General features: G+C 32.0%; 2 protein-coding genes across 2 annotated transcripts; both read left to right on the forward strand.

Moving 5' to 3' along the window:
- Positions 1–3,233: 3,233 nt before the first annotated feature.
- Positions 3,234–4,783, forward strand: LOC130827748 (uncharacterized). The gene has a single exon (XM_057693593.1). It carries the CDS (start codon positions 3,375–3,377, stop codon positions 4,074–4,076), a length of 702 nt encoding a protein of 233 aa, XP_057549576.1. The 5' UTR covers positions 3,234–3,374; the 3' UTR covers positions 4,077–4,783.
- Positions 4,784–7,453: 2,670 nt separating this feature from the next.
- LOC130827749 (ras-related protein RABB1c) lies at positions 7,454–12,992 on the forward strand. The gene is made up of 6 exons (XM_057693595.1): positions 7,454–7,780; positions 9,973–10,112; positions 10,187–10,269; positions 10,786–10,990; positions 11,108–11,176; positions 12,668–12,992. The coding sequence occupies exons 1-6, from the start codon at positions 7,735–7,737 to the stop codon at positions 12,758–12,760; spliced, it is 636 nt and encodes a 211-aa protein (XP_057549578.1). The 5' UTR covers positions 7,454–7,734; the 3' UTR covers positions 12,761–12,992.
- Positions 12,993–14,478: the final 1,486 nt, after the last annotated feature.

A 14,478-nucleotide genomic window follows, 5' to 3' on the forward strand; every position in this document is an offset into this window, starting at 1 on the left:
GCTTTCGGCAGATATTTGACATTAAGACACTTATATCACTTCCTTCACCACGTCACTATGTTGTTATCGCGGTTATAGCATCTTTGAACTATGTGTAGTATTGATTTATTTAAATTACGTGTTAGCCCTTGCTTAATGGTTATATATTTAGATTTTTGCTACTATATTTTATTGATTTCTGTCATTTCATATTGGTCAACAGGTCAATTTTAGTTTGTGGTTCGAAAAAATTAGAAATTTATATTATTCAAATATCATTTTCTATATTTATAAATACTCAAATAATGTGACCCTTTTTATGTCAAAAAAGTAGTTGTAAATTAATTTTGTAATTGATTATTTTAGTAGCTAACTTGTGGGTTAATTGAATCCATAGCTTTAGTGGATCTGCCCTACAATATTTTCTAGCTCTTATTTTTATGCGTCAACTCGTATTTCGTATTTCCTTTAAATTTATGCATAAATAAATAATTTGAGGAAGGAGAAAGTTTAGGTTAAAATATGATTTTACATAGGAAAAATAATACTTTCGATATAAAACTGAGTTCTCTAAAAAAAACACTTACTCTAAAACGAAGGGAGTATTATGCCATTTTTCACACTTTTACTTTAATTTTAAGTATGAAAGTAACTGTTATTATTAATTTAGTTGGACTATTTAAGAGTTAAGACGGTTATTTCGTGAGACAACTTGAATTGGTCTTAATAGTCCAACTAAATTAATTTTACTTTCATCTTAAAATTAGAAGTGTTTAAAACAGATTCGATGATCTGAATTTATCTAACCTTATAATCGAATTTGATTTGACATGATTTCAAAAATGATTTATAATTATATAAATAACATTATGGACATAAAATCTGATGTCAAATCAACCTAAAAAACCTAAGTTGAAATTAATTCGATGACTCAAATAAACACCTTTATTTAAAATACTCATTCTCTAAACTTAAACTCTTTATATAGACTTGTTGACGATGTTCTATACATGAAAAGAGAATATTTAGGTTGACAAAAGCCCAGATGTTTGGACATGAAAAAAGATCGTGGGAAATCATGAGCCAGTTAAGGAAATTTTTGAATTTTCTGCTCACAAAGAAACAAGTTGAATATATAAAAGGAAACCTAGGCACCATGAGGATATTTTTCAGCTTTAAAGGAGAACCCCAAAAATAATAAACATGTGGTGTAAGGCAAAGCAAGGCAAGGCAATAGAAAAAAAAAAAACATCCTTATCACTTATCAACTATCATTATTTTTGACAGAGTTTTTTCGATCTGTTAAATCTTAACCTTATTGTTTTTACTCTATAATTTTTACGATTTTAGATCTATTTGGTGTAATGTATCAGTTTATAAGTCGAATTTAAGTCAAAAACAAGCACAAATCAATCTAAACTATGTCTAAAATTAATAGTGAGTTAGGTATAGATCAAGTTAAAGGGGTCGTATTTTATGAATCTAAACAAATGATATGATATATTTATTGATTTCTAGCAAAACATCTACTTGGGGAAGTTTCTCACTGCGTGCATTTCTCTTCGCTCTCTCCTTGGACTTTGATATGTGAGGGATACTGAGTTGATAACTATGATCTATGATTATGATTTATGACTGTAGAGAGAGCGAGCACGATATAGTGAAGAGAATATATTAAACCTTATACAGGATATTGGACTGATTACTCTAACTCCAAGCGAAATAATGGAGAATTTAAAAGGAAGCTTGGTGAAAAGTAGAATAACTATAAGATTTGTAAAGCAATTCTTTTTCGAAGTGAAGTTTTTCTTTAATTTGTCATCTTCTAACTCTAATCAGTCAAATATATAAAATTATAACTAAAATTACTTTTTCAATTTTCTAACCTACTATGCAATCAATCATACCTCTATATCACCATATTTTCCATGTTCACTGTTAAACTGAAATAAAAAGACACAATTATTGATAATGTTAGTGATTCTTTTATAAATTGTTTACGATTGAGGGTACCAACAAGTTTACCTTAAATCGTTATATACTTAACAATTCTTTATACTTTAATTTGTCAAATATTTCTAAACCTACATAACATTACTTTGAAAAATTATGATTTTGGAGGCGATATTTTGATTTAGAATTATGGGTACATATTTATTTTGGGAATTACTTCAAATTTATATCTAAGCTCACTATTCTCTTGGTCCCTCATCTAGTCACCTCTAGGCCCTAAGAACATCAAATTTCAAATCACATTTATTCTAAAAGTTCCCAAAGTACCCTTTACTAAATCAAATCATGCCATCTCATTGGAAGAAAAGCCTTGGAAAATTCATTCCTCACTTGGAACACTTCCTCACATTCAAAATCAACATCAACCTCACAATCCCAACAAAAATCTCAACACTCCTTTTGTCTCTCTTATTTTGCAACACTTATTATTTTGTATTGCTCCATCAACTTTATAACATTTTTTTCTCATATAATATCACTTGATTATCTTGATTTTTAACTTATCAGTTGATTAAAATGTCTACTTTGATAATAATTTTTCAGTTAGCTTTTAAACAAAAATGAAAAACTGTTTTGATTAACTTTTGACTTGTCGAACTATTTTTCTTTTCTAATAAACATCCAACAGGTTATACTTAATTTTATTAAATACCTTCTACACAACTGACTTATCAAAAGCCAACAAAAAAACTAACACTTTCAAATGTTCGAACTATCAGCCAACAATCACTAAACAGTCATTTGCCAAACACTCTATATCTTTTTCCAATATACTCCCCCTTATCCCTAACATTTTGCATCACATTTCATTATAATTTATCTGACTGATTTTGCATAGTTTTTTGTCAATGGTCCCACTTTTTTTTTTTAACCACATTCATAAACTTATACTATTTCTCCGTCTTAACCACTCAATTCTATCCTCTACTTACTTTTTTGTCTCATTCTTCAATTAAATTTTCTTTCCACTAAATTTTACTCATTACACACTAATGTAAAATAAGAGGGACATAATCACATAAACTGTACTTCAAACAAAAAAATAAAAAATAAAAAAATACCAAGCAATCCCCTCTTTTTATCTTCATGACTCTAAAATTAATTTTTATTAGGGTTTATTTTCATATTTGTATCATTTGGGCTTTTTTTGATAGAAATAAACCACACAAAATAAAGTCCCACAAATCCAAAACAAGACACGTAAATTTGTCACTTGCCATACAAAAAAAGAACAATACTTTGAAATGACGTGTTAATAAACACCCCCAACCATTCTTCTCCCTCCATAGCTTTTATTCATCCACACACCTTTCATTTCATTCTTCTTCATAAAAATCACAAAAACCTATAAGTTTTATCATCGAAAACCTTAATTTTTCTTCATGGATTCCATTAAAGAAAAGGAACCCACAATGCAAACTCATGTTAAAATCCAAGAAATTCATCAAAAACCCACTTTGAATCAACCAAAAACAAGTGAGTATGAAGCTTTTCAAGTAAAAACCCAAGAAATTCATCCAAAACCCACTTTGAATCAACAAAGAACAAATGGGTATGAAGCTTTTCATGTTAAAACCCAAGAAATTCATCCAAAACCCACTTTGAATCAACAAAAAACAAATGGGTATGAAGCTTTTCAAGTTAAAAGCCAAGAAATTCATCAAAAACCCACTTTGAATCAACAAAAAATAACTGGGTATGAAGTTTTACAAAGTGAAAATCATGATCATCAAAATCAACAACAACAACAACAGAAGAAACCCATTGATAGTAAGATTGAAGAACCCATGAACACCATAGAAACCCATCTAAGTTTTGATGGTGGGAAAGAAGAACAAAAAATGGAGATCAATGGAGGAATTTTAGGGCCAAGAGAAAGATTGAAGAGACATAGAACAGAAGTAGCAGGACAAGTATGGATTCCTGACATGTGGGGGCAAGAAGACTTTCTCAAGGATTGGATTGATTGTACTTCATTTGATGCTTCTTTGGTACCTCAAAACATCATGTTAGCTCGAGCTTCATTAATGGAGGAAGGAAGAAGATCAAGTTCAAATACTCTGAGAGTAGAAAATAGTTGTTAGATTATTGTTTTGATCTTCATTTTCCCATTTTTGGGAGCTCATTTGAGGTGTTAATATGAAGTTATTGTTTGAAGAACAAGAAGCAACTCAAAGGGCTATTATCAGAACAATTAACAATCTCTTTTGTAAAGGCTATAGAAAAATCGATCTCAACGACAGCAGAAAATGATTTATTGGTTTATAATATCAGACTTTAATTGTGTGAGTTGATCTTTGAGATTGTTGTTGTTTTATACGGGCTACGATTTATTTGCCCTATAAATTGAGAGATTATTATTATTATTATTATTATTATTTGTGTTAATTATTGTTTCTATTTAAACATAAGTATATACTTAATAGAAGTATTTATTTATATGTTCTTCATTTGCTTGAGATTAAGATGTGACAAGATCTTTTATACCTTCAATGTTCTCTTATTGGGGCGTGATTGGTACCTTTCATGCAAAAGGAATTTGATATTGTGATTTGGTCAATGATGGTTGGTTTTTTTCTTCTATTTTATGCAAGATTATGACTTGAATTTTGTGTATTATAATTATATTTGGGTGTTAAATTATTTTTTGTGGTGATAAGATGAATGATTTACTAAATGGTGCAATAAGTTCATGTAACTATTGCTTGATAGTGATTAAGGAGTTCTTAATTTAGTATACTTCTAATTTCAATGCTACAATCGTTGTAACAGCTATTCATCAATTGATCTTGTTTATATAGCAACTATTTATCAATTGACCTTGTTTTATATTTTGCTAATTTATGTATAATGTAAATATAGCCTATGAGATTTTGTGTTATTTCTTTTAATGCATATTTTTATAATATCAACTATTTATAATTTTTAATCATGTATAATTAAAGATATTTAGAATTGAATTGTGCATTAAATAGCCTAAAAACAAAAATATAGCAACTAAAAAAGAGAAAAATATATCAAATGATTTGATGACTTGTGTGACCACAAGGTAATATTGGATGGTTGCCAATTGCCACCATTGTAATATCTCATCTTTTTAAAATAATCTTATGCTTAAATATTTTTGTTCAAAATTGTTAGATTATGATGACTTGAACCATATTGGGATGGTTCAAGGATGACTAGTACAAGAAGCAAGGATGCAAAGCAAGGCAATGAGTTATATTCAAGTAATGAAGTAGATTCAACAATAAAAACAGAAGATACAGAAACATCAGCAAAACAAAGTCAGACTGAAACTCGCAAACAGCTGACCTTGCAGCCCTCTTCCAGATCAACCAGGAATGATTCATTAGCCATTCAAGGTGGATTTGGAATCTTGGTACTTGGGACGCCACACCTTGGCCCAAGAACATTATTATACATCATTAACAACCCATGAAAATCAATGGTGAAGGTCAACCAGTCAACAGCTAGCTCAGAACAGAACAGAGCGCAACTGATGACTTCCACTGACCAGCTGACTTTGAGGACTTATGCTAGAACGAGCCTAGACTCCTTGGGGGACTCTAAGGGTAGATTTGGAATCTTTACACTTGGATCTACCTATCATGATTCAATGTTACAATTAACAACCATTGGAAGAACCCTAGACAAGTGGATGAAGGTCACCCACTTAGCAGCTGGTTCAAACGAAACAGCATTGATCTTCTGACCAGCATACCTTGCGAGTCATGTCCAGATCGTATCTCTTGACCTATGGGATCACCAAGGGTAGAAATGAAATCTCTACACTAGAATCTTGCTACCAAGACTCTTAGTGACCATTATCAACCTTTGGATGAGCACTAGAAAGCAAGGGGAAGGTCGCCTGTTCAGCAGCCGTTTATCAGAATATCAGAATGTTTAGTTTTGCTTGTTTTTTTTATGTTTTAAATAAAGCACATGTTTTGCACGTGGCTTCAAATGACCGTTATAGTTAGTTGTACGTGTCCTTAGCATTGTCATTGTATTTCCCCGTTCCCCAAGTCTATATATAAACGTTCCTAGCCTTGTAAAAAAGTTTACGTTTGAATCAATAAAAATTCAGAATTTACTAAGTGTTTTCCTTGCAATTGCCTAGCAATTGGGTTACCTTGGGCCAGTTTTGCCCATCCTTGGTGTACGTGTTCTTGAGTATATTCAAGAACCTACATCACCCCATCCATAGATACTGTTAACTCCCTTGCAGATCAAAGGAGGAAGCGTAGAGTTGAGTGATTAAGGATTTTGGCAGTCCAGTTCTTACACCTATTCTTCGTGTCAGTTTCTTGGAATATCCCCTTGTGTTTGTGTATTAAATCCAATTCGTGCGTAATTTCTTCAACCACCACGCGTACTTGGATCATGACTCTAACAAATACTTGATGACTAAATTTCAAAGACTAAAATGTTTTTTTAGAGAGCAACAAAAAATATATTTCATGAATTATGCAAAGTACTAAAATTTAATCTAACTTACAAAAATTTAATCTAATTTACATGAAATTCAACATATTATTCTTTAACATCCAAACAAATGGGAATTGAGGGCCTAAATATCATGTATTGGACATTAGTAAGGTAGACATATATAAATGGCGAACAAGACCAAATCAACAAACACAAGAAATAAAGAAGTGAGACTCAAAGGTTGATACACACTCATACAAGTGTATTAATATTGGTATCTTAGGTTTCTCCTCCATATCAAAAATCTATGTTTCTCAATATAATTTCAAAAAATTTAATTAAAGTTTAAACTCTCTCACTCACACTCAAAAGTGCACTTGTACTCTATTGTAGTTTCTTTAGATAATGCTCTCTCAATCCTCTTAATAAATTGACGATTAAATTTTCATTTAATTCATCCATAAAAAAAATATATATATCCTCACTTTCTTATTAATTAATATCAAAATAAAAAAATAAAAACTTAAAACAAGTCGAACCAGACCCACCTACCTAGCCTAGCCTATGCTCATCTAGTATTTTTATCGTAAATTTTCTTTATTTTGTTATTAATTGATATATAATAAGAGTATTTTTGTTTTTTTTTAAATTTTTTTAATTATTTTTTTTACTATAATTGAAACCTTGATGCAAATATGCAAATGTTCAAAAAAAAAATACTATCATTTGCTTTTGATCATAGTTGGATGGTACATTGTAGAATATACTAAATAAAATAGTTAACAGAAATATATAAATATGATAAATATACTTATATTTTTTATGATGGTTACATACCTATATCAATTTAATTAAGGACTCATTAAGTATTAATTGTGATTTTCTATCTTTTAGTTTTTTTTTTTTCAAAGCCATACTTTATGATATAATGTCATATAGTCAAATTAAAATCAATACAAATTAATTTTCATTTTTTAATTTAGGCTTTAAATAAAGATATTAAAATTTGAAAAAAACGATTAATTAATAAAAAAAAAATTAATTCTTCTCCTTTCTCACTAAGAAACTCCAGAAAGAGCCAGCCTTTCAAAGGGTGTCCTCTTTGCTATCTTACTACGAAGAGGAGGAAGAAAGGAACCAAATTACATTTTCATCTTTTTTGATTTCTTTTTTCTCCTCTTTTCTGATCATAGTTTCCCCCTTTTTACCGACAAATTTTGATCTGTTTATATATTTCAATCAATCGATCAATTGGTACCTTGATCAATCGCTTGATTTTGTCAAGTTTTTATACGATCACAATTCGTGGAGATGTCATACGCTTATCTTTTCAAATATATCATTATTGGAGATACCGGTAATTGTTTCTTATTTCGCTTCATCATTTTGTGCATTTTTGTTTAAGAATTATTTTGAGTAATCAAGCTATGGTGTTTTGATTCTTGAAGGGCAATGTCTTGATTTTTAGGGGTTTGATTCAGTTTTCTGAATCAAATTTGGGTTTAGGTTTTTCCACGTAAACTGCATGACTCGATTAATTGTTAATTGATTTTGATTAGTTTAAACATTAAATCAAGGGGATCTTGAATGACTTAGTTATTTTCTTACCATTGCGAAATTAGTGAAGGGTTATGGTGCGATTCGACGTTGGCTAACATTCGGTTAATACTCATGCTCAGAAATTGTATAGCTGGATCAGCTGGTTTCCTAAGATAGTTGGGCATGGCCGTTCCATACAACTTTAGGGAAGAAGTACAAAAAAATTTGTGCATTTACTAAGAATGATTTTAGAATGATTTTATGCTGAATGTTGAAAAGTATGTTGTTGAGGATACTTTGTTTAATGAGTAATTAAGCGTTGATGTGGGTGATTGAATTGATCTTTTTTGAGATGTTGTGAGAATGAGGTGTGGAAGTGTGCTGAATTTGATGTGATGTTCATTCAAGGATGAGAGTGGCATCCTCTAAAAGTAGAGGGATTTCTTTGTTTAGAAAAGGGTAAAAAAGGGAAGGTAGAGGTCAGAGGAGTTCTAATTGGGGTGTTTTTTTTAGCGTCCCTGGAATATGGGGGTGAGTGGGTGGTTTGGTTTGACATGTAGAGTTAGGAATTTGACAGAAAGTTTAGTTGGTACCCATTTCTCCTTTGTATGTGATTGTTAAATGGATGCTATGATGCTGCATTTGCTTTTTTGTTCCCAGCCTCATGTTCCAGTGATTGCTATGGATACTAGTTGATTGCTTGTTGAAACATTATGCAATAGGATTGTTTCTAAATTTATCTCATAATGACCGTATTGGTCATAGTTTATTCTTGCTGGGGTGTATGACTAGATTTTTTAGGGGTGTATCGCTAAATAGTTTTTCCAATTTTTATTGTTGGTTGGCAGCCCGTTCCTGCCCATCCGTCCGTTGTTCTTGCTGCTAATGGATATAAATACATAATTATGTTGCTCTCATGCAATAGAAAAAGGAATGCAAATTATGTATTTTGGCTATGATCGAGATTTGTGACTAGTTTTTTGTTTTATTATTTGAGCGAACAATGGAGATTAGTTTTGTATCTTAAGTTCATGATGCATGAGTCTCCCATATATGTCTTGCACCTTGGATTTGAGTAGTTTTAGTTTCCTTGATGAATGCAGACCTTACGTTGTCAACAAATCTTTATCTGCGTAGATTTTTTAAAGAAGAATTTAGCTGGTTGTGATTTGTGAAGTTGCCCAATTCATTAACTGTTATGCATCTTGAGAGCAAATCTGCCCAAGCATGTCCATCAAAAATCTGTCTTATTTGGGAAAACACCTTCAACTAATGCTGAAAAAAAATACATTTGGAGTCTGGCATTACAGTTGAGATTGAAGAAGCTTGATTTCACAGCTTATTTGGATTCGAGGATGCAGAGGAAAGGAAAGAAAAGTCAATGGGTTAGGTTTTGTTCATTTAGATTATAAATACAGTGCGAGGGGATTGGAGGCATGATTTATATTTTTGTAAGAAACTAATCCCTCCAACAATGGAGATAATTAGATGGAAAGCTCATCACTCCCCTACTCCATTTCCCTTCCTTTCTCCCTTTGTTTTCATTCATCTAGTGTTCTCCAAATAAGTTGCTAAAATGTATGTTTGGGTCTGGTTAGAAGGCTTCTGATAAGAAAATAAAGTTAAATGAACTCCTAACTACGTAGGATAACATATCTATTTGGTTTACTCTTATCTCAAGCCTAAACTTAGATTGTGAGTAAATTTCTGGTACAGTTGTCTGATAAATTTTGGATTACTATTACAGTTGAGAAAGTTTGATTGTAATCATCAGGGCTTTTGGACTTGGATAGAGATTTGTGAAAACTTAGAGGATGGAATACTTTATGTTTACTCAAAGGAATTAGAGTTTCTCTTATTTGTCAATAAATAAACATTTTGTATATGAATTTGTATTCATTATTGTAGAATTTTCAACCGATATTTGTTATTCTTTTTAATTTTTTATTTTTCATATTAGTTTTTTCCGGGAACTTAAAATATTTAGTATGAGCAATTTTTATTCCACAGGAGTGGGGAAATCATGTCTTCTTCTGCAGTTTACGGACAAAAGGTTTCAGCCTGTGCATGACTTGACCATTGGTGTTGAATTTGGGGCCAGAATGATTACGATCGATAACAAACCCATTAAGTTGCAAATTTGGGACACGGTATTTGTTAAGTTCTTCAAATAGTGCGCTATGTTCATTTACATGATTCTTTAGTAGTTTGTCTATTCCTTTAGGCTGGTCAAGAATCGTTTAGATCTATCACAAGGTCCTACTACCGAGGAGCTGCAGGTGCACTTCTGGTCTATGATATTACCAGGTAACAGTGCAGCTAAGACTACCTTAGTCCTTACTATGTTATCCTGATTTTCACTGCTTGTGTTACTATTACACTGGTCATTAATGATCCCCTCTCCTTCTTAATTCAGATGAGGTCATCAAATTTCTCTGATATGAATATTTAGCTATGAAGAATAACATGTGATAAGTTAAAAAGACGTAATACTAGCTCAAAAGAGTTGCATGTAGTGATAAAGTGGACCTGTATTGCTTGAATCAGTATAGACTATAAAGGTTGAAAGAAGTTAGTTGCGTGACTTGCGTCTTGCATGTATGATTTATTTTGGAGGTGGGTTATGGTTGGTTGTGTATATGGTGTAAAATTTAGGGTTTTTGGGCTGCGAATTAGGGGGTAACAATCGAAATGCGGGTTTCTATCATTGCAAAAGATGATTAGCGTCCCTGGTCTTTTCTTCAATAGTATAGTATTTTCATATGGGGGCGCATTTGTAGCCTGCAAGTCATTATGTCTAAACCTTGCTGGTGTTTTATGCAGGAGGGAGACTTTTAATCATCTTGCAAGTTGGCTGGAGGATGCAAGGCAACATGCTAATGCAAACATGACAATCATGCTTATTGGTAACAAATCGGACCTTGCACATAGGAGGGCAGTAAGCACGGAGGAAGGTGAGCAGTTTGCCAAGGAACATGGATTAATATTTATGGAGTGTTCTGCTAAAACAGCTCAAAACGTTGAGGAGGTATGAAATTCCTCCTTCTTGAATATTGCACTTTATTTTGATCATAATTAATGACGTGAATTATCTCAGAGATGTTCATGTTTTTATAATCTATCATCTGAACATGTTTTTTTGAAGGCATTCATAAAAACTGCTGCTACAATCTACAAGAAGATTCAGGATGGTGTATTTGATGTGTCAAATGAGGTTAGCTTATTCTTCACTCTCTTTCTGGTTGCTGTTGAACCCTCCAGCTTCATTATCTTTTTTTCTGAGGCTCCCTTGTTACCATTTTGGCAGAGTTGTCAATTGTAGTTTGTGTTATTCTGACCGCCCCACGTGTTGCAACACGATATGCCATTGTGTACTATTACGATCCCCATGCTGTGTACAATGCAATACATTCGATTTGCTCAAGCGGAATATATGATTGTCATTACCCTATTATTTAAATTGGAAAAGAGGGTGTAAAATGCATATGGTTTGTGTCCCTAAAGTTGAATCCGCCATTAACCCCTATTCACCTGGCAACATCTATGTACTCCTATATAGAAGCGTTTGCTATGGTTCCTCATGCACAGTGTACATATATTCTATTAAAATCTTTTGCCTATGTAAGTAAGCTGCATGACCACCTCAACCACAAGGATTTGACTTATCAAATGTCACAAGAAACGTATCAAACAAATATGGTTTATATAATTATTATTGAAAATGCAAATGAATAGCTTATTCTTTTTAGCTAACCTTAGAAGATCCAATCAAAAACCGAAATTTACAATTCATCACTATGAGGGTACACTGTGCATTAATGAATTTTATTTATACCTTGAGGATACATGGTGAAAAATAAAAGACTCTTTTATGGGTTTTTATGGACACGCAATGATTATTTTATGCCTTGATGATATATAATGTCTTTTTTGAAACATTAGGGTACATTGTGCATTACTGACTTTTCTTATACCTTGACGGCCCTTTTGGTAGGTAGCAATAAACGGTGGTTATGGGAATGAAAACTAGTGTAATTTTGGTTGAAAAATCTCTTGGCTACCTTGATGGCCATATTTGTCTAACTTCAATCATCTTATTTTCTTCAAAAAATTCATTCCAATGCACTACCATTGGGGAGGTGGTAATGGAAATTTGTAAACAAAAAAAACTTTTTTGTGATCAAAGTTTTATTACCATGGGAATGACATGAAACTTTTGATGAAATTTTACACTATAAATCATTTTCATTATCACCATTTAATACCACCAACCAAACGGGCCGTGAGGGTACATGGTGAAAAATTCAAAGAAAATCTTAAGATTTGATTCGAAATATTGCAAACCATCAAAGATGATGGTTAAAAGTTGAAACTTAATATTCGAATGCATTGTTTTGGTGAACATAGAAGATAGAATTTTACACTTCCGTGTTATATCTTGCATGTTTTGGTTTCATATCCTACTATAAGGGTCAATGTGAAACAAATAATGTTGCATACATTTGACCTTTCTAAAACAGCTTAGGTATAAATCACTTGATGGCATTGGAATGATGTTTCATATCCTGCTAGTGTATTTTATATTATAAATTTATAATCTCATGATTCTCGTTAAATGTCAGTTTTATTTACCTTTAAATCCTTTGCTTTTCGGTTTGTACTACTCATTAGTACCTGAGTACTTGAGCTTTTTTTGTATGTGTAGTCTTATGGCATCAAAGTTGGATATGGAGGCATACAAGGGAATGCCGGTGGTAGAGACGCCTCGACTTCTCAAAGTGGAGCATGCTGTGGTTGAATATGATGATGTACGAATTTAATTCATTATCCATACCCGTCTCTTCTTCAGTGTGATACTTTGATCGTTAAGTGGTTTTGGATGTCAAATCCATAAAACGCCTTCGAATCATGCACATATTTTCTTTTCACCATCTTTGTCAAATGTAAACATACGGAATTAATCATGGTACTCTAAATATGTTGGTTTGTTATTTTCTTAATTGTGACATGGTCTGTTTAGTTGTGTGAAATCTATTGCCTAGTGTTGTTTGCTAGCATTACAGAATTATCTATCAACCGTTGCAGTCAATGTATTCACGAGAAGGAAGAGAATAAATGTCGGGGGAGAACGATGTGAATCTGTTCATTAGAGCTTGAATCGAATTTGTTAATCTTCGATGAGAGTTAAGCTCCACATGTCATTGAGCTCTCCCTTTATGGTTTTGGGCTTTTGGCTAAGAGTTCGAGATTTTAGTTACTTTTTACCTTGCTTTTTCTTGAAAATTTGAAAAAAAAAATTATTTAACAACTTATTCTAAATACAAGCTTCGTTCAAACTTTATTCCCAAAATAAGCGTTTTTGGCTCCAAAGCTAAGCCTGGTGTAAACTCGCTCTTACTAACAGCGAATTAAAACAAATGGTTAAAATTTTAGTCAAGGGAATGTCGCTGTTACTAACAACGACCTAATGTTTGACTGGTCAACAAGGTCAAGTCGCTGTAACAGCAACTTCATGCGTGTTAAATTTTCTAGTTCTCCTTATTCCTCATTTCAGTTTACATCCTCATTCAACCTACGAGATCTCTCTCTTCTTTCCACCATTAAAATCAACTTTAATCCTTCAATTAATCTCATCAAATTTCAAGTTTCTACTACTAATTAGTTTTGTCATCTTCCAACATTCACTTAAGGTACTAGTTTTTTGTATTTATTTTCTTTTTCGAAAAATTAGGTTTCACAAATTCTTAATCAACTTTCACATAAATGTAGGTTCATAAACTTGCAATTTACTACTTCTTGTTGATCTACAGCTTATTGAGGTACATTTTTATTATAAATTTTTTAATTCTTGTTGTTTTTAAAATGTATGTTATTTATAGTGGTCATATAATATCAAACTCTATGAATATGTCAAATGTACTTGTTATTTGCCTTGATCTTCATATTGAGGTTGTTTGTTCATGAATTTAATGTAGAAAACGTTTTAATTTAATGTAGAGAATGTTTGAATGCAAACCCTAAATTTGAGTTTAATTTAGAGAATGTTTGAATGCAAAACCTAAATTTAATCAATGTTGTTATGTAGTATATATTTATGAACTTGATGGTGATGTTGATTTTGTACGTATTGTTGTAGAAATGGCTTCATTTCGTGTGACTGTTGTATGTTTTTGGAATAGTTCAATTCGATCAAGTAGTAACAATGTTAAGTATGTTGGGGGAAGACGTAAACTGTTTGCATGCAACTCAAACATGGATTTGAATGAATTTAAACATCTTATATGCTCTAAGATTGGAATTGACACTACAAGAAATACTGTTAATGTAAGTTTCAAGTACAATATGAGTGAAGAATTATTAGCTTTTTCGGTTGAGAATAAGGAGGCTATAGATGCAATGTGGGAGTACTCAAAGTCTACCTCTATTCCTTCTTTAGAGTTATATGTAGAAGAGGTACCCCTAGGGAATCAAGGTGTCAATGTTGTAGAAACAAATGCATTCCTGAATGTAACTTCT

Source organism: Amaranthus tricolor, chromosome 11 (genome assembly GCF_026212465.1).
Source record: "Amaranthus tricolor cultivar Red isolate AtriRed21 chromosome 11, ASM2621246v1, whole genome shotgun sequence".
Taxonomy (NCBI): domain Eukaryota; kingdom Viridiplantae; phylum Streptophyta; class Magnoliopsida; order Caryophyllales; family Amaranthaceae; genus Amaranthus; species Amaranthus tricolor.

Bases quoted from the DNA above. Each gene is read 5' to 3' on its own strand.
- LOC130827748 (XM_057693593.1), top strand. From the start codon at position 3,375: ATGGATTCCATTAAAGAAAAGGAACCCACAATGCAAACTCATGTTAAA.
- LOC130827749 (XM_057693595.1), top strand. From the start codon at position 7,735: ATGTCATACGCTTATCTTTTCAAATATATCATTATTGGAGATACCG. The intron at 10,113-10,186 runs GTATTTGTTAAG...CTATTCCTTTAG, and splicing joins AGTTGCAAATTTGGGACACG to GCTGGTCAAGAATCGTTTAG. The intron at 10,991-11,107 runs GTATGAAATTCC...GTTTTTTTGAAG, and splicing joins CAGCTCAAAACGTTGAGGAG to GCATTCATAAAAACTGCTGC.